Consider the following 25424-nt stretch of genomic DNA (forward strand, 5'->3'; position numbering starts at 1 on the left):
AAACCAAATTTTTAAGAGTTACGTATAGGGTTAAAGTGTATCTCATAAAGTATTTTGGATACCAACTAAATCTGGTCACTCTGAAGGGGGTGGTTTTTGCAAATGTTTTCTTTTGTTGTTGCGGTCCGAAGGAAAATAAATTCGAACTGAAAATTAAACCAATCAACTAATTAAATTAAATAAAGAAGCTAGTAAAATACCATAAAGCATGATCTAGCAGAAAAGGAGCAAGTAAATCACACTTGGAAGTACAAATAAAACCAGCTGCAAGGATGTCGCCAAATTCTATGTGGACCTTCGGCCTCATAAGTGGTAAATAAATAAGGAGCAATAGAAAGAATCCAAGCTGGTGCTTAATTATTTACCAAACCAACAGCTCTGCTTCTGACCTTGGGTTCGGCGGGGCTATCCTCGAAGGTTTTGGAGCTCAGTGACCGGTTCATCGATGTGCGACACGAGGGCCAATGGTTGGTCATGTTCTATGCCCCATGGTGCGGCTACTGCAAGAAAACGGAGCCCATTTTTGCTCTGGTGGCTCAGGCGCTGCATGCCACCAACGTTCGAGTGGGTCGTCTGGATTGTACCAAGTATCCGGCCGCAGCAAAGGAGTTCAAGGTGGGAATAGACCATTTTTAGTCCAAGACCCTTTTAAGCTTTCCCAATCTTATAGGTTCGTGGTTATCCCACCATCATGTTCATCAAGGGCAACATGGAGTTCACCTACAACGGAGACCGCGGTCGCGATGAGCTGGTAGATTATGCCTTGAGGATGTCAGGTCCTCCAGTTCAGCTGGTCACGCGAACGGAGAGTGTAGACATGCTTAAGGGATCCCATACGATATTTTTCATTTTCGTGGGCCAACAGGAGGGCGTGGTGTGGGATACATACTATGCTGCAGCCGAAGGTTACCAGGAGCATGGATTTTTCTATGCCACCAGCGAGGATATTGCTGCCCAGCACTTTGACTTTGAGAAACTGCCAGCCGTGATAGTCTACAAAGAAGAGCAGCACCACTTTTATCCGCACGGGCATTTGGCCCACGAAATGGACCCCAATGAAGTAAACGAAACCGTTTTCCAGTGGGTGAACGTCGAGAGGTTCACACTCTTTCCAAAGGTCACTCGGTTTAACATCCACCAGTTGCTGAAGACCAACAAGTACTTGGTTTTGGCTGTGGTACAGGAGGATAAGCTCAATCAGATAGCCACGCATGAGCTGGAGTTTCGGGACATGGTGGAGGGTGTGATAAGAAAACACAGGGCGCGATATCATGACAAATTCCAATTTGGATGGGTAAGTGATACATATAAAGTTATCTATTTGGCGCTGATCAATATTTCCATTTCAGATTGGCGAGCCATCAATAGCTCATTCTATTATCTTGGATCAACTGCCAACGCCTCACTTGATAGCGATTAATTCGAGCACCCAACACCACTTCATACCCGAAGATGATCCCATGCAAATGACTCCACAGGCTCTGCATCTTTTCCTAGAATCCATCCGCAACGAAAGTGCCATTGCCTATGGAGGAGATACGTACTTTGTACGTTTAAATCGGGCGTTGTTTGAAGTGCGAAGAGCTCTAAGGGATATGTGGCTGGGAAATCCCGTGTTGACCACTGTTATCTTCGGCCTGCCGCTGGGATTCTTGTCGCTCATCATGTACTCCATATTTTGCGGCGATTGCTTGGTCACAGAAGAAGATCCCGATGAAGATCACGAGAAGAAGGAGTAAGAGGATAACTAAAATAAAATCTTGTAAAAGCTTTGGATTGAGCGTGAACGATTTCATGTTGAAGGTAAATAAGATGATCTCAAAGTGCATTTCCGAGCATTATCATGGGAAACAAGGATCGAACAAGATTATGAAATGAAAAACCCTATAAGAAGTCATAGAAGACCCCACCCATCCTCTAGAGCACTTTTCTACCGCATGTAAATGTAAGCCAAATCTTGTCCTATGTCAATGTATCTCATTGCCGCTGGGCGCAAACTTCCAATCCGCTTTAAGATTCGCCATTTGACACAAATTAATCGATTCGCATTCGTGCGTCTAGTTTTGTTTCTCGATTTAAGTTAGTAAAATTAATAAACATGATTTAGCGGATGTGAAGAGCGGGCATAACTTAAATTAAAAATTGGGTGGAATTTCGGATGGATCAGCAGCCGTAATCCTCGTCGTCATCGCTATCGATGGCCGCCCGACGTCGATCGTACTTCACGGAGGACTTGCTCTGCGGCATCTGGGCATTAACGCTTTCGAGGATGCTGACGAACTGAGCGTCATCCAGTTTTCCGCGCACCTGACCCATCTGGGCCATGCGAATGACCATGTTCTCGAACATTTGCGCCTTCTCCGGCTTGCTGACTTTGAGGGTGTTCACTAAAGGACATTTTAAGTATTATAACGTGAAGGTGTTCATGATCAAGACGTGTTCAACACATACGTCGCGCCCTGGCCTGCTGATCCAGAACTTGAGATAATATTGAGTGCTTCATTTCCTCCTGGGCGCGCATCTGCTCCTGTTGGGCTTGTTGTTTTTCCGCATCATTGCCGCCGCCACCGCCCTAAAAATAGGAGAAAAGGAGGTAAGGTCAATGAAGGATATGCCTTTTAAAGAACAGGTGTCCCAGTCGAGTGGGATGACTCATAGGGATTAAAATAAAAGGTGCCTATTAATATAAACAAAACATACAATGGTTTATTTATTCTAAACAGTTATATATTATTTTGGAAATTCTAATTTCCCTTCATTCCAAATTATGACTATTTTTGGAATTCTCTAGAGGAATGTAGCCGGTTTGGAGTCACAAAAATGTTTCACTTACGAATTGCGACTGCATTTGGGACATGCGCTGGGCGCGTAAGGCATCCAAATCTCCATCCGACATTCTGAGGTCTGGGTTTCAGTCGAATTATTGTAGTAACTTAAGCAATTATTTAGTTTTTGCTTCTATAAAAATAAATCACGCTCTTTGTAGCAAAAAAGTGTGCAGTCAAACAGTGTGACCTTGCTATTCCTTGCTCTTTGATAAGTCTGAAAACTCAAAATTGCGTTTTGGTATCCCTGGTTACTTGGTGTTTTCGAGAAGAAGAAGAGTTTAGAGAAAAGTAAAATATCTGCGAAGGAAAACAAACAGATAAACGAAATAAACAGAAAGTAAGCACAATATAAATTCGTGGATAATGTCTGCCCCACTGGAGAACCTTGAGACCCAGCTAGAGATGTTCATCGAGAACGTTCGACAGATCCGCATCATCGTAAGCGATTTTCAGCCACAGGGTCAGAACGTACTCAACCAGAAAATGTAAGAAAATGCTAAAATTTTGTTAAACAATAGTCTACATATTTTCCATCATTAGTAACAGCTTGGTGACCGGCCTCCAAGAGATCGACAAGCTACGTTCCCAGGTGCAGGACGTCTATGTGCCCTTTGAGGTGTTTTTCGACTACATCGACCAGGACAAGAATCCCCAGCTGTATACCAAGGATTGCGTGGAGAAGGCACTGGCCAAAAACGAGGAGGTCAAGGGCAAAATCGAGGGCCTTAAGAAGTTCAAGACGAATCTGCTGCTGGAACTGTACAAAACCTTTCCCAACGAGATGAACAACTACCGCGCATACCGCAAGGACTCCATGTAAGGACGTGCTCCAAGGACATGCCACCTGAACTCTAGATTATAAGCCACAGCCTGGAATAAATTTACATTTCTGTACATAAAACTCTGTGTTTCACTTGACTTTGCGATTGTGTATGCGAATATTCTTTCATGCTCCTTGTCTAATTTAAGAATATAATAGAGAATAAGAATATATATATACGAGTAATCATTTAAAATATTTCTAATTTTAGCGATTCATTTGTATTTTTTTACAAACATTTCTGTTCTTATTAGTTGTTTTTGAAAATTTTTTGAATATTGTGTCTTTATAAATACGCAATATGTTGATAAATTATTTATTTTTAATATTTAAGTTCTATCTCATTTTAAATATAAAATTAGGGATTGAGGAAGATATATTTAAAAAGTAAAATCTAAAGTTTAAAGCTCGATAGCCCCAATGAAATGGCGTTGCCACCTAAGTTTTTTTTACCAGCTGTTCTTTGTTATTGTCAGCTTGTGTAATTAAGGGTTTCCAATTGTATATGAACTTTAGTTAAATTTATAGTAGAAAAAATGCGAAGCGTAATTAATGGCCTTAAAAGTGCTGTAAAAGCAACGAATTATACTACACTTGCCAGAAATGCAAATCAATTTAAGCAATTCCGGTTGCCAGAAACACGGCAATTTTCAGTTGAATCTGCGCCGGCTTGTTGGAATTGCCAAAAGAAATCGGAATTAAAGCAGAATATGATATGTTCGGACTGTGGACACTTGCAGGATGTTAATTCAGGAATAGTGAGTACTTGTATAAATATTATTTAGTTTATTTAACCTTAAGTTTCTGTAGAATTACTTCAAACTTCTCAGCTTCCCTATTGAATTTTCTTTGGAGTCTCAGAAGTTGACAAGAAGTTTTCGCCTGTTGCAGACCATTGTGCATCCGGATAAGTATAGTAATAGGTGGGTATAGTCATATGTAAGTAAGACAGGAAGGCAACGATAAAAACCCCTTCGCTTGCAGAACCTCCCGGGAGCAAACCAACTCTGCTGACTGGAGTTCCCTCATCAACAAGGCATATAAAACCCTTTCCACTCCCATAGAGCGTGGTCAGTACCTTCTTCAACTGGAGGGTGAACAAATGCCGCAGGATAATAGCGCCCTAAACAAAGAATTTCTGATGGCCATGATGGAGCGAAACGAGGAGGTGGAGGATGCGAAAGACACCGAAACGCTGGAGGGTTTAAATGCGCAACTTATCAATGAACTAGAGAATATGGCCCAGAAGTTAAATATCCTTTTCAAAACCCAAGATCTTTCGGGAGTCAAAGAAACCCTCGTAGCGATGAAGTACCTCCTGAGTATTCAGAACAGCATTAAACAGAAGCAACAAAGTTTGCTGGGCAGCTGAACTGGCATTAATCGACTTGGCGGCAATCGGTTCTGATCACGCACACATATCCACCTGTTGCTATCTATCAGCTGTTAAGTAAACAATAACAGTGAATTCGTTTGTTTTATAATGTGAATAAAAACCGCAATCCAACAGTTATGATCGATGCAATTAGTTAATTATCCAACAGCGCCCGAATAAAACAGGTTTTTATCCAACTTTCGATGGAAGCCCCAGGAGTTATTCCCCTTCTCATTGAGCACCCTGTGCCACGGTCACAACACTTTGGAAAAAATAATACAATCAATTAATCGCTGCACTATCTGTTGGACTCAAGTCGCCAGGGGTACACCCCCTGAAGAACCTAGAAATACATATAGCAAACTCATGCCTTCTCACACAGACTGAGTCATTTGTATAGGTGAGGAAAATCGGCGCACCGTATATAAATTCAAATCGACAGGCGCATCAGCGGACAGTTCCTATTAATTGGTGACCGAGTTTGGACTTACCTGTGGAATCGCCAAGACTTCTTGTTGGGAAATAGTTCTCCCAAACGGAAAACCTACGGATTATTGAGAAAGCTTGCTTGCCAACATAGTGTGTTATTAAGGAATTACCTGTGAAATAATCAATACCTCATAACAAGGCACTTAGGGAACGAAAGATACTTTTTAGGAAATACCTCCAACAGAACCAAAGAAAGAGTAACCTAAAGAAAACGGAAGGAAACCTCTACGAGATATAAGAACTGCGACTGATCTGGACGATAGAAAATTCGTTTTGAGATCTAACAAAATGAAAAACTTCTTGATCAGCTTGGTGATTTTTATCGGAACTCTGTTGACCGCGTCAGAGGCAGACATCTCATCACCCATCATAGGGGTTCTTACGCAGGAAGTTTACGTAGATGGGTTGATCTCGAGACACTTTGACAACAAGACCAGCTATATAGCCGCCTCGTATGTGAAGTATCTCGAAGGTGCTGGAGCCCGAGTTGTGCCGATTTGGTAAGTCAGCCGACAGATACAAAGATGTTATCATGACCGCTAATTCTGCCAAAGCTTGATAAGGCTGAATAGGGTGGCATTAAGTATTCCGACACGTGTATTTATAGAACATAAATTCAACATATAAAAGAGTAAATTTGATTTGGAGACCGAAATTGCGTTGTATTGATAAGATTGCCTGAAATCAATTAATAAACAATTTTCATACAAATACCTTTGACAGGATCGGGCGCAATCGCAGCTACTACGACGATCTCATGCACAAGATAAATGGGTAAGTATAAATATACCTTCTAGGAAGTTCCCGCCATCTAAATTTATTATTCCTTTTACAGAGTCTTGTTGCCCGGTGGAGCCACTTGGTTTAATCAGAGCAATGGGTACGCCGATGCAGGCGAACACCTCATCCACTTGGCCATCGAACTAAACGATCAGGGAGTCTTTATGCCGGTTTGGGGCACTTGTCTTGGCATGGAACTGATGGTTTACAAACTGGCCAACGAAACTGAACACCGGATTAACTGCGAGGGCACTGGAATGGCCATTCCGATGGAGTTTAAAGCAGGTATAGTTACTTATAATATATATTAAATTCAGAATACAGAAACTACATATTTTTATCAGACTATAAGAAGAGCCGCCTTTTTGCATCCATCAGTGATGATGTCGTCAACACCATGGTCAAGGAGAATGTGACCTATCACTGGCATCAGTTCTGCTATACGGAAAAAGACTTCGAGAGGGATCTTCTTAATGAAACATGGCGGGTTATGTCCCTAAATCATGACTGGAATGGCATAGAGTTCATTTCCACTGTAGAGCACATAAAGTACCCCTTCTATGGGGTACAATTCCATCCGGAGAAGCCGCTGTACGAGTTTACAAAGAAGAGCATTCCTCATACCGGAGCTGCTGTGTTGAGTGGTCAATTCTTCGCCGATTTCTTTGTGAGTGAGGCGAGAAAAAGTAACCAGAGCTTTTCGAATGCCACGGAACAGGCGAGGACGCTAATCTACAACTATAAGCCGGAGTACACTTCGATTCTGGGCTCCTCGTACATACAGCAATATTTATTTACCAATGATGAAATGGAAATTCCGGACATCCCTGATGAGGGCGGTGATAACGAGGGGGGTAGTAGTGGCGGCTATATTCCCATTATTGTACCAGGCGGTGGCAGTTCTACCACTATGCCTGTTCTTAGTGGATTACTCCTGACTCTGGTTCTCTTATCAATTAATTAATTGGTTGCTTTGCTCGGCAAATAAGTGACCAGAACTTTGAACTTTGCTTGGACTTTCATATGGTCACTTCATTTATGCACACGATATTTACGGAATTAGTTTTCTTGATCGATTTTATAACTTTATCTTTCAAGTTATCTATGTGATTGCTGATCAAAAAGAAATTGTCCTTGTTGCCGTGGGTGTCTCAATAGGTAATTTTATGTTTGTATCACTGGATATAAAGTAGACATGAAGAGATTATATGCGAAAAGCACTTCTACTATCAGATACTAGTTACTCATAGCTATTTAATAAAATGGAGATGGATAATGCTAAGCAAAATCCCATCTTTAAGTGTGATTGGCGTAAAATTTTCTTACGAAGTCTACATTTAAAAAGGAGCAGTACTGCTTACAACTCGTTGGCATTACTTGCGAACATTTGTATACCCCTTACTCGTAGAGAAAGAGGGCATACTATAATAGTTAAAAAGCATGTTTCAGGTAGAAGGTAACGTATCCGACCCTATAAGGTACATACACCCCTGATATCATACATGTTAAGTTATTGAAATAAGCATTGCAGTACTTGCGTATGAATAACACCGATTGAATTTCATCGGTATGAAAACACCGCTAAAACACTGTAGCCCGAACTTGCCAAATAGTCCCATTTCCGTTCTCGTAATTATTTAGTTTGAAATTTGAGTAATGTTGAAAAATATATATGTGTGTGTCAAACCCATGATGTAAAATAAAATGAGCCATCGGCAAACTTCGGATTTTTATTTTCCTTAACATATCGGAAGGAGTACATATGTATACATAAATTCAATATATTAGAGTACTGTACGAAGACCTATAGTATGTAAATGCTAAGCTACGAAAACTCTTGGAGTTCTTTGTCACGGGTGAAATTTGTTAGAAAATTGTTTTAAAAAACCCTTACCATTTACGTGTGGTTCTTGTCATCTGGCCATGTCTGTCGTGATCTCGGAAACTACAAAAGTAAGAATCTAAAGACATTTAAATATTTTTTCATTTTATTATTTTCCTATTTCCACTAGCTTATTGAGGTGTATGAGGAACTTATGTATATCAAACTTCGTGTATACGGGCGAACGGCAGACGGACGGAGAGGTTGACCAGTGAATTTATAAAATGGTGCTTCAAAAACGCTTCATCTAAGTGTAACGGATATAAATTAATCTAACCGTTTATATGCGCCGCTTAAGTTTTGCCGAATGATCAATGTTATATCATTTTCAAGTCGAATAATGCGAGTGCACTCAGTTTGAGTCATTTTTTCGCACAGCCCGCAGTGCACAGTGCTCAGTTGGTCGCAGTTTGAAATCCGAAGACGACGATGGCGGATGGCGCACATCCCAATCCGCCGTACTTCAACCGCGTACCCACAGTTGGCGTGATGTGCATCGATATTGCCACGCGACTGCGGCAGAACTTTGGTGGGGCATACCACAGCTATATAGCTGCGTCCTATGTCAAGTTTTTAGAGGCATCCGGTGCCCATGTCGTGCCCATTTGGTAAGTACTGAAAAGCACTAGTGATTAATTGTCATTGAAATAGTGGTACACAAAAGTTTAAATAATTCAAAAATATGTAATTGCAAAGCATTGCTTCCACTTATAATAATTTCGTTTCCAACCTTTTCCAGATTTTTACTTTTTTATTATTCCTCTTTATGTATTGAAAAGAAAAGTGACTCAGTGAATACTTTTTCTAAAGCGTTCGATTAACCAAAACGGGTGCATAATCAATTTGTAATGTTTTGGTACGGTCTAATTTGTATATTCACATATCCTATTATCCGAAAGCATTCCAAGCAGTTCAGATCTAAAGTCACGTAGTTGCATTTCAGGTTGCTGTTTTCATGAAAATGCTCACATGTATGGCAAAATCGATACGTTTGATGGGGAATCTGGATCTGCATGATGCCAATGCATCGTGCATCGATTTGGCCAAGTCACTCGGCCACAATTGCGACCCCAAGGGGCACAGCCATCAGCCCGCTTCCCACTTGAAGCAATTCGAGGCGGTTGGGGCATTGGCAGTGCCCATCTGGTTACCAATATACAAATTGCATAAACATACGATGTGCGAGAATTAATTACCTCAACTGGCGATTTGCCAAAAAGTCTTTCAGAACGCAATGCGATTAACGAATGAGCGAGGAAAAGTGTTCATTATTAAGGTTTATTTATTGTGGTCGCCGAACAAAAGAGCTTTCGATTTCATTTCAAAACTGCGGGGGCATAAAAGCATTTAAATATACGTGGAACACTACAAATTTTAGAATGTAAACATGGCATGAACATGTATCTTGATTGTATTCACAAATTTTCGCTAGCTGGGTGGTCTTTTCTGTTATGACCATAAATATAAATAAATAATTGTATTCCCCAGGATCGGTCGAGAACGAGCTTACTATGAGATGATTATGAGTCAGTTAAACGGCATCCTTCTGCCAGGAGGAGCCGTGTTCATCGACGAGGCTGATAGGCAGGCGAATCCGGATCTGACCAGCGATTGTGTCCGGAGTGCCGAGCTCATTTACCAACTGGCCATGGAGCGTAACCGGCGGGCGAAGAAACTCGATGATCCTGGCGGATACTTTCCAGTTTGGGGAACTTGCCTTGGCTTCCAGTTGCTCCTTATTCATGCCGCCGAAGCACCGAATATTCGAATCGGCTGCCAGCCCATGAGGGAAGCGATGCCAGTAAAACTAGTCGATGACTACCAATATTCACAGCTCCTTGGAAATCTGCCAGGGTCGGTTGCCGATCAGATGGAGAAGCACCCATTTGCCTGCCACCAGCATCAGTACTGCATCACCAAAGAGAGTTTGGAATCCTTTGGTCTAGCTAGGGACTGGCATCCTCTAGCCACTCAAAAGGATACTTCAGGGCTGGAATTCATCACGATTGTCGAGCACCGGTATTTTCCCATCTTTGGATGTCAGTTTCATCCAGAGCGCGCTGCGTTTGAGCAGCTTTTCAACTCGAAGGACCAATGTTACATGGCGCATTCCCATATTGGCATCGAGTTGGCCCAAATCTTCGGCAGTCGGTTCGTTGACTTCTGCCGCCGCAACAAAAATCAGTTCGCAAGTGCCCAATTATTATCCCGACACCTAATTTGGAACTGGCAACCCGTTTTCTCTGGAAAGTTTAAGGACTCCAACTGGCAGCAGAGCTATCTTTTCGAGAAGAACGTGGACTATTTGGAAGACCGAGATGATGCTGAGGAGCTCAGCCTATCTTAGGCTTTGTGATACACGAGACTTAATATACCTAAGGTGTTCAATAAATTAGACGACAAATAATTCGACTTTTAATACCGTCTAACTTTCTTGGCTCCGCCTAAATTTGAATGCAAAATTGCTTGTTGCTTTGAGCCAGTTATTTTCCTACTCATTTTTCCTGCTGCTACTTTTACCATTTTCCATTTCTTCGGTACAACAAAGTAGTTGTGAGTATCTTTCCACATTTGTCTCATGCAAATTTCACGCAGTACTTTTCCGTTCAATTTTTGCTCGCGCTTTTCTTTTTCGTTTTTTTTCTTGGGTGTTCAATGGTGGAAAGCTTTTCTCCATTGCCTTCGGTTTTCCCCGAAGCAAATGGAATATTTCTGCTCATTTTTATGGGTCCTGGGAAAGGGTTTGCATATTTTTTGGGTGATGTGGGAATAGAACAGCAATGAGTGCTTATTGTAAGATAATGTTTGTTCATTTTGTTCACTCACTCCCTCACTAAAAAAATTAAATATCCTACTATATAACTACATTTTGTAATGCTTTATATCTAAATTTGAATTTCCCTTTTGGTCTTTATTATATATTTTTTGAATAGGGTACCCATCTTACCAAATGTATAAAATGTTGTCTATTCATGGGATTTGTTTTCTGGCGAGCCCATTTCCGTGCTGCTACTTGCTAGGGGGCTTGTCAAAAGGTTGGCTGCTCATAATTAGCGCATGACAGGACGGAATGTTTTGCTGTCGGCCTTATGGTTATTTCCAAAATTCCTCGGCATATTCCATTAGGCGGACACTGGCGGGATATTTATTAAGGTTTTTTCCCGCCAGGGTTAAAGTTCAGTCTGAGGTGTGAAGTCGAGTTATTACCGCCGATGGGGCGGCTTGTTATGGCACATGTTTTTGTCTGATTCCCATTATTGTCTGTGGCTTCTTGGTCCTGGGTGTCACTCTTATTGTTATGTCCTGGTATCTCTGTGTCTGGGTCTCCGGCTTTTCCGTACTGTCTGGCTTCCATTTTCGCACTTTTCCTTCCCTTGGATTATTCTGCACCCTCTATTGTGATTAGTTTTTCTTCGATCTGAAATCACATGCTAATGAGTCTAGGCAAATGTCTGGTCTTTTCTTCACTTCTCAATCATTTATTTCTATTAAAGGTACACTGTGTGCTTTCATTTTGTACCGCTGGTTAAGTGTGGAAAATTTGGTGTTAAACTATAGGGACATATGAGACATCTGTGATATGTGTAGTGATTGTCTACTCTACATATGTCTACATATTACCAATATGTAAATATAAAAGGGAATGATTATTGTTTGATTTTATATGGTATTCTTTATTATTTTGTAATTGCATTTTTATATATTTAATTATTTAACTCTTTTCTATATTATTTCTTAAATCAATATTTAATTAAGGAATTATTCCCCCACCTTCTAAACATTTCTTTAAGAATGCTCCACCAGCTTTACATATTTCTCTATTTACCACAATTTACTAAATATTTGCTTGCTTTCCTTTTGTTGCGACTTATGTGCACTTATATGCGTTATTTTGCGATTCTGGCTGGAAAAAAATGTCAGCATAAATGCCGCATTAAATGCCCTTGTACCCATTTTATAGACCTACTCACATAGATGAGTGTATTCACACTTGCAGAGACACACATTCACACTTGGCGGGGGGTAAAGAAAATGGTTGCGAGAATGGGGCGGGGGAATGGGGATGGGATAATTGGGGTAGGCCGGGGAAAAGTCTAAAAGTGAATGTAGGCATATTCTCTGTTTTCTCAACTGAAAATTAAGCCGCCTTTGCACAAAGACACAAACACACAGATAATGCAGATGCCATTCGCCCTCTCTTTCTCGGCCGCCTTTCTCCTTGTGTGAGTGCACGTGTGTGAGTGTTTGTGCGGCTTTCACAATGACGTCATAGGTATGCTTCTTTTAGGGCCGGCCTTTTGCCATTTTATAACCTACTTGCCGTCCGTTGAACCGGCCTTCTTTCTCTCTGCCTCGTTCTCTCCCTCGCTCTCTCCCTCTCTCTCTCACTAATGGCTACTTTCACCAGCCTCTCACCTACTTTCTGCCACATCCTTCTGAAATTCACGCACACCGACAACCTTCTCTCTTACTAGCTACTTTCTCTCGCAGAGAGCGCAACTGCAGACTGCAGCTCGGCGTTTTGGGCCAATGAACCCGAGCTGCAAGGACATTGCAGTTGCCGTCGAGTGACATTACGAAAGGCAAGAACAGCGGCAGGCAGGACAACAGCCACTACAACTACAACAACCGCTTGGCGAATTCTGCAGAAGCCAAAGGTCCTTTGGACACCAGTCCTCCCCCTCCACCCCTTCACCCCTGCACCCTTTATTGCAGCAGCTGTGAGGTAAGCCCCCTCCAGACGAACAATTTACGCTGATTTGGCATTTAAACTGCAGTTGAAGGATACACACCCAGCTTTGCACACGCCGTCGAGAGTGTATGTGTGTGTGGGGGGTATGTGTGTGAGGGTGCGTGATATCTGCGTGCTGGGCGAGTCTGACTCTGATAATCCTTTCAACTGACCCGACAAATCGGCGTGACTCAGGAGCTGCCTCATTACGAGTACTAAAACTAGATTTTAACTGGATATTGCACTTTACATTGCTTATTTATTAAATCTCATTCATTTACTTGAAATTTCGTTCATATTACTCAATGTTCCAATTTTCCCACTGCCGGTCACATATTAATTTTCTGCAAAACCCCCGACAATTAAAATTGCCATTTTCATTCGCCCATTTGACAAATCGTGTTTTGGTTGCCCTCTGACTTCCAACCGGCCCATAAACATTTGTCGTTCACTTTGGGCCGTTTTCGTTGCCTACTTTCGAGCATTTTGGCCAAATGGGGCGCGTGTGTTGCGGTAAGCCTCTTAAATGCTAAAGGCTCAAATGCCATATCGGGCTATTTGGTGCTGCTGATTTTGGCATTTTATTTTTACTTTGCTCCGGCAATTATGGGCTGTCGCCTCTCGTTTGGCTAAATTTAAGCTGAGGGGCGGGGCGTGACATTCAGCAAGCCACCAAATCGGCTCTATGTATATCAGTATATGTATATGTATGTATGCCCACTATACATTTGTGTGTGGGTGTGTGTGTGTGTGTGTGTGACGTCATCCGCGCTCTTGCAGTGTTCGAAGGCCAATCGACAGCGGGGCAGCAACACAAAAGCTTCATTATTTGCAAACATACGAGTATTTGGGTTAGGCCCGCGTCGAAGTGTTGCATCCCTTGAAAGGATTAGACCAAGGATACGGATACTGGTGCTCATCCTCGTCAGTCATCTCGTTGAGGTGTCTCTAAGAATTTTAGTGGGTCAAGTGTGCTCGAGGACTTCGGATTGTTTCGAGCTCTGACCTCTGAGGCTAAAGCGATCTCAGGACATCGAAAAGTATCCTTGCCCTGCGTGGCACAATGCAAATTGTTGCGATTGTCTTTCCACGGGGTGGTGGGCGTTGGGCGCGTCTCAGGGTCGGTGCATTTAAATTAGCTGCAGTTTATTTATGTCTCGGCATCCGAGCATCCGTTTTAGCCCGGCTTACATCCAAGGCACAACACGCCAGAGTGACGCCTTTGGATTCGCCAGTGTTTTGGTTTATTAATAAGTGCGAAGCGGGCTCTGACTGCTCAGCTGCACATGAATGCTTCGAGCGCGGAACGGGGCGTGGCCTGCATATAAATAACCAAAAGAAGGGGAAAAAAGAAACAATCATGAGCTGGAAGGAAACTGTACCAAATCCAGTGGCCGGTGGCCTTATTCACAGCCGATTCAATTATGTGGCAAAAAGATGGAGGAGGCCACGTCCGAACAAGCCTGATCATCACATCTGCACTGGAAACAATTAATTCGAGGTATTCGAAAGGGTAAATATACATGTAGGGATACAAAGATTGTATCTTTTAATAAGAAATTATGTTAAAAAAATATCACATTCCACTTGAAAACATTTTTAATATAATATTATCAAAACTATATTATTGCGAATTTTATTAATGTCCGCAGATAATAGCAGAAATAATATAACCAAAAAGTTTAAGGACACAATACTTTAAAAGAATAAACATCATATTAGAAGAAAATAGAGAATCATAGAGAACATATTTTGATCTAATATTAATAATAATATTGTATGGTATTATGGCGAATTCTAAACTTATCAAAGGCCTATTTCAGTTTTATTTTGGTGTATGACGCTTATAAGTTCCGGCGATGGAAAAGGGGTTTTCCGAATAAGTGTGGATGTGGCGGCGGAAAACCGCAACCGACAAACGTCAACGACTCTAAGGACAACAACGACGGCGTCGAGCTGTTAGCCCCTGACCCAGTTTAAAACCTGAGAGATAGACTGCGAGCGAAAGAGAAGGGTAGACCGATTCAGAGAGAGATGGAGACACTGCCGACGTCACTAGTTGGGAACCTTCGTTAGGTGCACGGATGACGATGCTTAGCGCAGATGCCCTTGCCATTTGCCTTATCGCAGCGGCAACAGCGAAGATACTCCTCCAGTGCCACCACATCCACCTCATCCCCCGCCCGCCTCCAACTCAAGAGCACCCTTTGAACCCCGGACCGCACCATGCAAATGTCTACTTTCCGCGTATCGCGTTCCGAGTTCCGTTTTCCGCTCCACTGGTCGTATACGCAATAAACTGATTATTACTGAGCTTTAAATTCAATTTGCGAAGAACGCGTGGAATGCATAAAATGCCACTGCGATGGCAAACGGCAAGTGGAAGCTGCTGGCCAAAGAGATTCAGCTGAGATATGAAGCCACTTGCTCGGGGAATCGATTGATTTTTTATTACTCTGCCATGCGTCATTTTCTGCCCAGGATTCATATGCGGCACTCGACTCGCCGATTCAGCTGTCCTTGCACTTTCTCTAATTAAAGGGGCTTGCGTCAGTTGAGATGAAATGGCAGCAATTCTGATTAAAAGGGCACACTGATTTTCTTGAAAATGGACAGGATCTTATGGCAATACCACTTTTTCTTCATATTCGGTTAATGAGCTTAGTTTCAGGAAATCGCAGTCTTATTGTACTATGCTGAAGTATATTTTTTTATACATGTTTTGTTTGTAAGAGTATTTCCTAATATTTTATTACTTTGCACTACTTGATTACAATTATAAAATCTGAGCAGCTTTAGTGCTTAACACAGCAAAATTCAGAATAAAAAGCTGACTAAAAAGTAGAATCGCTTTATGAATATCTGAAATGTCGGCAATAACTTTCCCCATTAGAAAGTAAGTAGGTAACGAGACCTTCAATGCTTAGGCAATTAAATTCGATTCATTCATAAGTTTTGTGAAGCTTACATTTGGGTGTCCTTGTGGCAACCATCTTTGCCAGAATCATCCCATCCCGGCCAGACGCTGACTGTCCCTCCCGTGGACTTTGGCTCAATAAAAGTCGAACTATGGGAGCAGCACACTGCTTATCCAGTGAACCGGAGCGAACAACGAAAATCGAATTAAATGCCAGGCGACGTGTGGAGCAATGAGGCGCACAAAGTTGCCAATTTGTGTGTGCGGTTTCCCGAGGGCATCCCGATTCCCAGAATGAAAGTAGGTCGAGGACAGGATGCGTGATCCAGTGGGTGCGGAACTTGGACGGCTTCTTGGGGCAATTATGAATGAAATCCTTTCAGGAGCGAAATCCGTTCCACCGGCAGTTGCCCAAGGTCGCTCGGTCGCTTAGTCTCTCTGCTCCTCGCATCCTCTTGCTCTCTGGAGCCGCTCAAGGATTCCTGGCCCGGCTCCAACGAGCTCAGCTCGGTTCAGCTCCCGTTGCGGTAAACGTCACCGTCATCGGACGACCTCCACGGCAGGCGTTAACCTTCGACCAACGACGGCGACGTCGACAACTGCATCATCCGATTTGTGAATGAAAGCAGGGCCAAAGATCCCAGTTTTACCGCTTCCATCAATTTGAGAATCTCCCCCTCGTTACAAAAACATGTGCTTAAATGGCTGATCCATAAAGGTTTTCGGACCTTTGAACATTTTCAATAGTTTTTATCTTTTTATTCCTATAAACTACTCTTTTGAAATGTTTTACTTCACAGTAATCATGATATTCTTAGCTTTGTTTAGTTTTTGTCAGTAAAATTGGATTTGGTGTATTAAATCAGCAGTAAAACCATGAGGCTGACCTACTTTAGTGCTTATGTGGCTACTAATTATAATAAGACCACAACTCTGTACACACTCGGATCCTTTAGGCCTTTTCTCGTCCTGACAAATGGCACGTGCATTGGCCCAGTTAGCTGTGCGGTCTATTACCTTCCCGTTGGCTGCTCGACTGCGTTTGGAATAAATGTTTTGTTTATTTTATTTTTCCTCTATTTCGGATTCCATCCGACAAATGGACGGTCCAGGCACGTAGTTTGCTCAGCTCGTTTTTCCCGAGAACCGACTGCAGATGTCAGCTTATGCATTCGTTTTGGGTCACTTCTTATAAATAATTAAAGTCCCCCTGGGAAAAGGCCTAAAGAGCCTCAGTACATGGCTAATTACTCGGAGGGAGTTCTAATTTATGGGCTTGGGCAGATAATATGGTACTTCAAAGAGGTCCGAAATTAAAATGTGAGAGTGTCCGAAAAAGATGTGCATAATAAATGCAATGGTGTCATTCGCTTTGCGAAACTAACATTAAATTCACTTAATATATTATTTTTATGCTGATTGGTCTCACGAATGCTGTGATTAATTAAATGTTACTATTTAATGAAAGCAATTATGCAAATCTCTGTTTGTTATCGCGATTAGGGTATCCTGTTTCTTCAATTTCACGCCCATCAATCAGCAGAAAAGCTGCTCCTTTTTCGAAGCTTGCTTTTTGGGGTCTCCTTGTCAGCAGTCGCTGTGAAATGTAGACATTTTGTTAGCATATTAAGTTCAATTACCGACACACAGGCTGCATAGCTAATGAGAATCGGAGACAGATCCATCTCGAGTGGCACTTCACCCAATATTGCACAGCAATTGCCAATCTGCCACTTGATTGTTCTCACGTAGACCGATATTTGGGTCAAAGTGCGAATTAGCATAAGTGGTGCCTGCCGCATATTTGGCAGTAGCGAATGATTTTATGCGAACCAAAAATAGCAGCTCGTGTTGTCCAAGGACCAAAGAGGACTCTTGAAAATTTCATTAAAATTTCCCCTACTGATGACTGGTGTTACATGAAAAATGAAATTACAGAACGAGTGCCATTAAGAAGCGGCAGAAACAACAAAGATAACAAGCAGGAAACATGAGCAATAAAAATACACAACATAAAATGAGAACAAGCGTAAAAATATGGAGGGGAAAGGCCATACTGATGTTGATGATGAGATGGCAAAGGTAAACAAGATACAAGTAAATATTGACATGGAAAGCGGCACTCATATAAGCAGGGAATGGAATGGAAATAAAAATGAAAATGATGCAGGGCTCCGGCTCCTGCCTCCCTAACTTCTTGGCCGGAAAGTGAGGGCAGCCACTAAAGGACATTCGAGATGTTGACAAAGCAGGCCGCAAGTTCAGATTGTTCTTCAAGTTGCCGCGTTTGAGTTTTCCCCACAATTTTTTCTCACCCTCATGTGTGGCGAAGACCGAAAGAAGATTAATTATTTTGCTACTGTTTGTTACTGTTTGCTCGCTGCGGTCTTCATGTGTGTGCCCTGTAAATAGACTTCATAACATTTCCATTTCTAAAATATTAAACACAATAGGGAATAGGGTTATTAGTATGAGAGCATGAAAACTAATCATTTCTATAAAATGTCTTGCCTAAAAACCACCAACGTTGTAATCATATAATTGCCAAATTTGTACGAAAATTATCTGAATTTATTAGAGCAGGTTATAAGCTTTAAAGTTTATTTAAAAATAGTTATAAAGTAATTTTAAAAACTGGTATAAATTCTCTAGAAGTTGAAAACACATTTAAGGTATCTTTCTCACTCAATACATTTAAAGCGGTGGAGTGGCAACAAGTTGACCGCATCCTTGATCCCCTCCGCCGTCTTAACTTTTCATGCCCAGCGCGTGCAGCAAATTAACACACCCTGCCTCATAAAGAGTCCCCATTCCGAAGAACAAAACTCGGGAAATGTGGGGAAAGTTGGGGGCTGAGGGCATGAATTCCCTGCGAGAAGTTAATGCCGCGTAACCTGTTAAAAGAAAGCCCGTATTCGATTCCCTTCATGATATCCTTGGCTTACCTTGAGGGGCCCATAAAGAGAGCAACGCGAGACTTCACCGCAGAAACGAATGTAAAAATTATTTCCGTTTATTATTAATAAGCTGAGAGCAGAACTTCGCATAACCTCGCATACGTGTATAAGAAGATGAAACTTAAACCCAAATATAGGGGCGAATTCACTGAGTCCCGCATAGAAATAGCAAGGAAAACGCTAAAAATGTTCCCCAAGACAGCCACTTAATTAAATGCTTAAAAATAGCTATCCTCATGGTCGGAAGAGACAGCTGCTGGAGAATGGGATATTAAAATCGGTCGAGCGCAAAGGAGGCGAGTAGGAGGAAACTAGACCTAGACCTGAATAGTGTCAAAATGATTACGTGACTGTGGCTGGCTGCTGGAAATGCTTACTTTATTGTTACGAGCATTGGCAATTTCAACTGGCGAAATGAATGGGAGACGCCGAGCAAAGAGCGGCCAACGCGTCGTATGAGCAACAATCACAGCTGTAAAAATCACACATACGCCCCCTAGTCCCTAGTCCGCATGTCCCACAATTGGTTGGGTATCTTTTTATCTCACTTTAATGCCCCCACATTTGTCGACTGTCAACGAGAATTAGGTCAAAGGATATTTTTAGCTATCCGACTAGTGAGCATGCCAATTTCTGATGTGGTCTGGGCTGAGAAAATATTTAGATTCTGCCATTTTTCATCAACTTTTCGGTCACGTCACGACCACGGAGGCCTAAGTGATTGAGCGTGTGAGTGCGGTGCTGGCCACCCAGCAATTTGTTGTTGAGCCTCAACAAATCAGCAGAAACATGGAGTGCGTGACTGCGGCGGCCATTTAGTGGCAGGAACTTCGATGGGCCATTAAATCGTCACGGCATGGTGGAAGAACAAAGCCAGTTACCGCCACTTTATGCTTAAATGTTGCTGCTAATTTCATTAATTTTATTTGCCAAGCAGATGGATTTCCCAACGGGAATTCGCCATTAATACGAAATCTGTCGCTCAGCCACAAATCAATCAATGCAAAATTCAAACCCACTCCCGATTCAATCCAACGTCAAATCAAACTGTCAGTGCGGTGCGGTTGGGGCGCTGGTTATTCGATATTTATTGTCTGCCAGTTGAGTTGGAATCGTATTAATCAAATGCCTTCAGACATCCTCAGACTCATTATAAATTCAGCATGAATCCCCATCAAGATATCTACACAGCGTCTTGACAACCGAAAACGAGTGGTAACGGAGCAACAGAGGGATATCTTGATGGCAATTCAATCATTGACCTACTTTCTCGGACACAACATATTATTATTCAATGGCGACGGGTTGAGATGGCTGGCGATAGGTTCGATGCTAGGGCCATTATAGGAGATTCACCCGAGCGTTAGGACTTTCTCCTCCGCGTTAGACTCTCCTAATTGCAGCTTCCACATAATCATCATAATGTGTATGTGCCATTGATTTGTAGCTATTTTCGGGCAACTTTTTATGGAAAAACTTTTCGAATCGTGTCATCCAGCAGATGAAGTGGAGATAAAGTAACCAGTATATGGAGGTGTAAGTTTTGTTGCTCCAGAAACGATAATTATAATGGCTAAATGGTTTAGTTGATATGGAAATGGTGATATTATGAAATGAAAGATGGTCCACTTGAAATACTCAGATGAAATTGGATTCATATTAATGGAGTTACCCATGCGTAAATAGAAATGAAAACACTTCGATTTTGGTGTAAATTATTTCACTTTTATTGAACTCTGTTTGCAGTTGGGCTATCGGCCTTTCAGATGATTACAATTCTTTGCTGCTTTTTGGCTGCTTAGGTAAATAGTTATTTATAAGTAGATGCTGCTGTATATAATGTGTATATTAATGCTGATATTGTTCTGTATAATTCTTCAACTTTATTGCTTTGGCTTGCGATTCAATGCGTTGGCATTTATATATATAGTTAGGCCTTGGTTTGCGTTATTTAATATTTTTCTCTATAAACTGTAAATGTGTATAACTGCTATATTAATGTATATGTTGAATACTTTTAAGTCAGTTTCGCGGCTTGTTTTGACTTGCTATATATCATCTACATCTGAACTCTACTTACTGGAGTGCTGGGTTTATTATATCTTTGCAGTGTGTTAAGTATTGTTGGCAAATAAGTGTATTACTTGTATTTGAATAAAAACTCTTAATTTAAATAATTTAAGTTTCCTAGGAGAGTTTACTTTGGCTGATTCAGTTAGGATTGCGAAACATAGATAAATGCCTGACAAATTTTGATCCCATTTAACATTTAAAAAGGAAATTTACTTAAACTTATCATATATACTTCTTAAGTGTTTTGTTCTGGAACAAATGTTTATTACGTGAATCTTTGTTTGCTTTGACTTTTTGATAAAGGCACGAATTGTATAAGAATTTATACAAAAAGGAAATCTATTGTGACTTTTCCAATCGATTTAATCAAACTTCTTAATTTCATCTCAATTTTGTTTTGTTTTCGTTTACAGTCTTTGGTATGAAATGATCTTGATCTAGCATCAAAGCGGTGAAAAATGTGTGTACTTGTATATTCGCTCTATATCTGACAAATTCTACGCATCTACGATTCAATTCATATTTATTAGGTGCAAAAGTTATTCAAATTGTTATAAAACTTTATCATGTAAGTTTGTAAGAAATTTACCAATTCTGACCATGTTTTAGTAAATCGAATAAGTTGTGATGGACTTGGAGAGGAAGTTGTTTGTGATAGGGTTGGGAAAGGGTTACGATTGTTGTATCACAGATTTTGAAACGAATTTCAGGGAACGGGGGAATAGGGGAAATTCTGTGGAAGGTGATGTGTATAGTATATTGATTATTTTTAACCACCTGAAATTGCAAATGATTGCTTTTTCTTTAAGATTTCGCTGACTTACCTAAAGGGTTTGATGGTTCATATTTTATTTAAATAATACTATAAATATTATAAAAAAAATTAATAACCTTAGTAAACTGTGATTGGTATGCAATGATCGTGGTTTCTAGCTGCTTTAAAAATATTAATCAAAATTGCACTAGCTTGTAAAGGTTCGATTGTAATTAAAATGTATCAAGAAGAAAAAAAATCTAATTTTTTTAAATTTAAAATATTTGTGCATTAACTTTTAAAACAAAAACAAAAACAGGGAATACTGATCATGATTGTTTAACTAGCTGATTAGCTGATTCCTGATACTGCTTACGGCCTTTCAATCCTGCCTTTACTGTTCTGTATGATTTACCATTGATCGTGAGATCCTTAACGCCTGGCGTACTGACAGCAAACGGAGCTGCGCGGCACTCGCTGCGTAGGCAGACCTGACATGCCTTTGAGATATGTGTAGGAGACGGGTTGCCGCAGGATCCTTTGCGGCGGCGGCTTCACCTTGTTTTTGGACGCTGAACCGCAGCACGCTGATGATGATGACCTGCCTGTTGGTTGCTTTTGTTGTTGCTGTTGCTGCCTGTGCAGCTCGACATTCGAGGCGGATTTGAGAGCCGACTTCAAAGGCAATGCAGCTGCTGGCTGTGCGCCGGCTGGGGGAAGAGGAGGCGGAGGAGGGGAGGGACCGCTGCAGGACAGCGAACGGGAGGTGAGCGAAAGGCTCTCGAAGGCGCGACGCAGCGAGGATGTGGAGCGCCGATGGAGACGCGAGAAGCTGGACCGGCTAATCGGCTTCCGCTTCGATAGCTGCGCCTGTTGTTGCTGCAAGTGCTGCTGCTGCATTTGCTCCTGCTGCTCCTCGATGTCCAGCGTGCTGCTCGTTTCGCTGGAGGCGCACGACATGGACATCAGCTCCAGACGCGACTGGTGAGCGTTGAGGCCACGCCCCGAGGAGCACGAGTCGGTCGATGAACTGTGCGCGTCCTCCTCCTGGAGAGTGACCCCGGCTACTCCACCTCCGCACCCGCCTCCTCCGCTCCTCGATGTTGCAACGCTGGCTGCGTCATCGGAGTGAACTAGGTCATCCTGCGACCTCAGGCCGAAGCGGCGGCTCAGCTGCCGAAAGAAGCCCAGATTGCGTTCGTAGCGCGGTGTTGGCGAAACGCTGAGACTGCCGCCCGGCGATGGAGTGCCAGCGGTGTTGTTGTAGCCCACATCCAGTTTGTTGTTGTTGTTGTTCAGGCTGCCATTACTGGCTGTCCTGTGTTGTTGTTGCAGTTCCTGCTGCTGCTCATCGGCAAAGCAGACATGAGGAGTACCCATCTTTTCTGCTGGGACAAAATCCTAGCTCATCCAACTGCCACGCTGGCGTATGAGTAATTTCCTTATTATCAGGCAGCTGCCAACGGTGCGTATGCTTAATTTCCTTATTCAGCTGTGGTCTAACTTGCCTTCGTGGTCTACCGTGCGTATGCGTAATTTCGGTAATGCGTATGAGTAATTTCCTTTATTTTGGGATACTGCAAATGGCTGCACTTCCGCTTCCGGTGCACATACTCTCCGATTCCTTTGTGATCACTACCGGTGTCTTTGTCCACTGTTTACCTTTGCCTTTTTCCAGCGAGAGCGAGAGAGAACCGACTGGGCACGTTGTCCTGCCGCTTGTGAGTCGGCAAATCGTAAGCCGCTGTCTTTTATAGCCTCGCCCGGCACTCTGCACAGAGTCCATAGAGAGAGCGAGAGTGCTGAGAGGAGACACATTTTGCGGCAGAGAGGAGCAGTGTTTCTGCAAGGACCCCCAGCTACCCCACCTCCTTGCCGCATCCTTTGTTCCTGCATTGTTGCCTAATAATAAAACGGGAAGCGACTTTTGTTTACCGCCGTTGGTTTGTTTGGTTTCTTGTTTGCACTGCCCCAGGAGCCTGCGACGCTGGCCGCCAGGTGGAGTCATTGCACGCAGTCGAGGTGTGCTCCAGCGACTTTTGGATTGTCAAATACCTGGCATCATGAGGTGTAAGATATAGAATATAGGTATGGTGCACCCAAGGCGGAAAACGTTTAGAAGGCCGAAATTATACGTTTTTTTTTTGGATAGTTTAAGACTTATGAGTAAGAGGCTAGCGCCTTTATCTAATAAGATTATTAATCAAGCTCTGGTCAACATTGTATTTTTTTATTTATTTTTTTTTATCAAATGTTAACTTATTAACATCATTACAGCGTTCGGTTTATATTTTACGTGATTGAATAAAAATAATATAAATGATTTGTCACCACTTTTTAAGCTAGACCTCACAACTAGTTGATGAAAAGTATTTTCGTGCAAAGCGTAAATAATTTACTGAACGCTGTAATTTTTGTATTTTCTTTGATTTCTTGCATTCAGTAATTATCTTTATAAAGATTATATTTTAAGTCAGTATAAGGCATTTAATATTCGAGACAGAACTTCTGGGAATTCCGGGCAGTGGTTATTCCCCCTTTAATTGTTTTATTTTCTCTTTCCACAGAGCCATCAATTATTAATCAGCTAGACGGTTTCATTTCACTTTGTTCCGTTTGACTTTCCCGGTTGATTCAATTGGCCATTGTCGAAAATAGCACGAAGGGCTCGTTGATGCATACTCCTGAGAGGCGAGTGCCTGATTTGCCTAAAAATATCCTTGGAGACTAATGTTTTCAAGGACTCTAAGAGGTGCCTCGTAAGGAACCAAGAGGCTCTTGGGCGAAGCAATATTTTATCAAAATTTCACCGCACTTAAGTTGGGGGTCGAAAATAGATTCGGCCCATTCGGTCCCTTGTGTTGTTGGTTTTTATTTAATTGCGCCCAAAATTGATTTTAATGCGCTATAAATAAAGTCGAACGCCAATTTTGGGTGAACGCATTTTAAGACAGGCTAAGACGGCGGCGGCTTAATGAAGTCCTTTGTTTTGACTTTTAGATAATAAAACGGGACGACACGAAAGTTCAAAGGCGGGGGAGGGTGGTAAGTGCTAGGAATCAGGAGGTGTCGACAGCGACAGGATTTTCCCATGCCGCGATAGAAAATCCATGAACATCTAATTAGAGGCGCAATTGTTGACACCCACTGACGTCAGAGCGACCAGCGCTTTTGTTTTGGCCAAAATGACACAACTCGGGACTCAATTTGGCCAGTGGGATGCGATGGGTCAAAAGCTGGAAATCCGTTGTCGCCGACTTGTTAAGCGCCTGTCGCTCCCATTTAACAACGCATTTACTCATTTCGACCTAATCAAGTTAGTCAAAAGATTAGTGAATAAGCCTAGCAGTTTGTCCTGCGGGTGACTGACCCCGATTTATACATTTTTTTGATTAGATAATGTACGTATTGTACGTGTATTCAGTTTTAATATGCATTTTTTCGAACTTATGAAAATATAAAAATTACCCTGATTTACCTAGATTATTAGCTGCAACTGATAGCAGATAGCTTTAAAACTGTGAAACTAGTATCGACTCGGCTGTTAATGCTGATCAAGAATACATACATATGTATACTTTATATGTTTGCATACCATATGGTTTGCATATGGTATGTCTGACGAGAAATTTCGACATTTTTCTGGCATATCGAAATTGGGAAAATAAAATTTTCTTAGAAATACCAGAAGCAGAACCCCACCCGAAATGTATTTTGAATTCCTGGAAGGTATTTATTAAAAAGCTGTTTTTTCTCGAATGAATAACAAACCATCTAGGCATCTTACAATTCATTTCCGAACTGCGTCATAAAACTA

The 25424-nt window shown here is 41.9% G+C and overlaps 7 protein-coding genes across 9 annotated transcripts; 5 read left to right on the forward strand and 2 right to left on the reverse strand.

The window, feature by feature from the left end:
* Nucleotides 1–74: 74 nt before the first annotated feature.
* LOC122617022 (protein disulfide-isomerase TMX3) lies at nucleotides 75–2117 on the forward strand. 2 transcript variants are annotated; one of them, XM_043792662.1, is made up of 5 exons: nucleotides 75–312; nucleotides 377–615; nucleotides 671–1294; nucleotides 1350–1735; nucleotides 1804–2117. In XM_043792662.1, the coding sequence occupies exons 1-5, from the start codon at nucleotides 273–275 to the stop codon at nucleotides 1805–1807; spliced, it is 1293 nt and encodes a 430-aa protein (XP_043648597.1). In that variant the 5' UTR covers nucleotides 75–272; the 3' UTR covers nucleotides 1808–2117. The 2 variants fall into 2 exon arrangements, with proteins under 2 accessions (XP_043648597.1, XP_043648596.1); XM_043792661.1 differs by having other exon boundaries at nucleotides 76–312; nucleotides 1350–2117.
* On the reverse strand, nucleotides 2035–3033 carry LOC122617023 (programmed cell death protein 5). The gene is made up of 3 exons (XM_043792663.1): nucleotides 2834–3033; nucleotides 2452–2572; nucleotides 2035–2387 (listed from the first exon to the last, which is right to left on the reverse strand). Exons 1-3 carry the CDS (start codon nucleotides 2894–2896, stop codon nucleotides 2164–2166), a joined length of 408 nt encoding a protein of 135 aa, XP_043648598.1. The 5' UTR covers nucleotides 2897–3033; the 3' UTR covers nucleotides 2035–2163.
* A 36-nt stretch (nucleotides 3034–3069) lies between these two features.
* Nucleotides 3070–3729, forward strand: LOC122617024 (mediator of RNA polymerase II transcription subunit 10). The gene is made up of 2 exons (XM_043792665.1): nucleotides 3070–3313; nucleotides 3369–3729. The coding sequence occupies exons 1-2, from the start codon at nucleotides 3192–3194 to the stop codon at nucleotides 3646–3648; spliced, it is 402 nt and encodes a 133-aa protein (XP_043648600.1). The 5' UTR covers nucleotides 3070–3191; the 3' UTR covers nucleotides 3649–3729.
* A 386-nt stretch (nucleotides 3730–4115) lies between these two features.
* Nucleotides 4116–5161, forward strand: LOC122615535 (iron-sulfur cluster co-chaperone protein HscB). Of its 2 annotated transcripts, none has more exons than XM_043790483.1 (3): nucleotides 4116–4406; nucleotides 4459–4571; nucleotides 4633–5161. In XM_043790483.1, exons 1-3 carry the CDS (start codon nucleotides 4185–4187, stop codon nucleotides 5018–5020), a joined length of 723 nt encoding a protein of 240 aa, XP_043646418.1. In that variant the 5' UTR covers nucleotides 4116–4184; the 3' UTR covers nucleotides 5021–5161. The 2 variants fall into 2 exon arrangements, with proteins under 2 accessions (XP_043646418.1, XP_043646419.1); XM_043790484.1 differs by having other exon boundaries at nucleotides 4248–4406; nucleotides 4479–4571.
* Nucleotides 5162–5311: 150 nt separating this feature from the next.
* LOC122615533 (gamma-glutamyl hydrolase A) lies at nucleotides 5312–7598 on the forward strand. Its single transcript, XM_043790481.1, has 4 exons — nucleotides 5312–6012; nucleotides 6236–6286; nucleotides 6348–6577; nucleotides 6637–7598. The coding sequence occupies exons 1-4, from the start codon at nucleotides 5801–5803 to the stop codon at nucleotides 7254–7256; spliced, it is 1113 nt and encodes a 370-aa protein (XP_043646416.1). The 5' UTR covers nucleotides 5312–5800; the 3' UTR covers nucleotides 7257–7598.
* A 155-nt stretch (nucleotides 7599–7753) lies between these two features.
* LOC122615534 (gamma-glutamyl hydrolase) lies at nucleotides 7754–10562 on the forward strand. Its single transcript, XM_043790482.1, has 3 exons — nucleotides 7754–8245; nucleotides 8305–8782; nucleotides 9663–10562. Exons 2-3 carry the CDS (start codon nucleotides 8604–8606, stop codon nucleotides 10519–10521), a joined length of 1038 nt encoding a protein of 345 aa, XP_043646417.1. The 5' UTR covers nucleotides 7754–8245; nucleotides 8305–8603; the 3' UTR covers nucleotides 10522–10562.
* An 11477-nt stretch (nucleotides 10563–22039) lies between these two features.
* LOC122618069 (trinucleotide repeat-containing gene 18 protein) lies at nucleotides 22040–22987 on the reverse strand. The gene has a single exon (XM_043794201.1). It carries the CDS (start codon nucleotides 22985–22987, stop codon nucleotides 22040–22042), a length of 948 nt encoding a protein of 315 aa, XP_043650136.1.
* Between the last annotated feature and the right edge of the window lie 2437 nt (nucleotides 22988–25424).

The sequence above is a fragment of the Drosophila teissieri genome, chromosome 3L (assembly GCF_016746235.2).
Source record: "Drosophila teissieri strain GT53w chromosome 3L, Prin_Dtei_1.1, whole genome shotgun sequence".
Classification (NCBI taxonomy): Eukaryota; Metazoa; Arthropoda; class Insecta; order Diptera; family Drosophilidae; genus Drosophila; species Drosophila teissieri.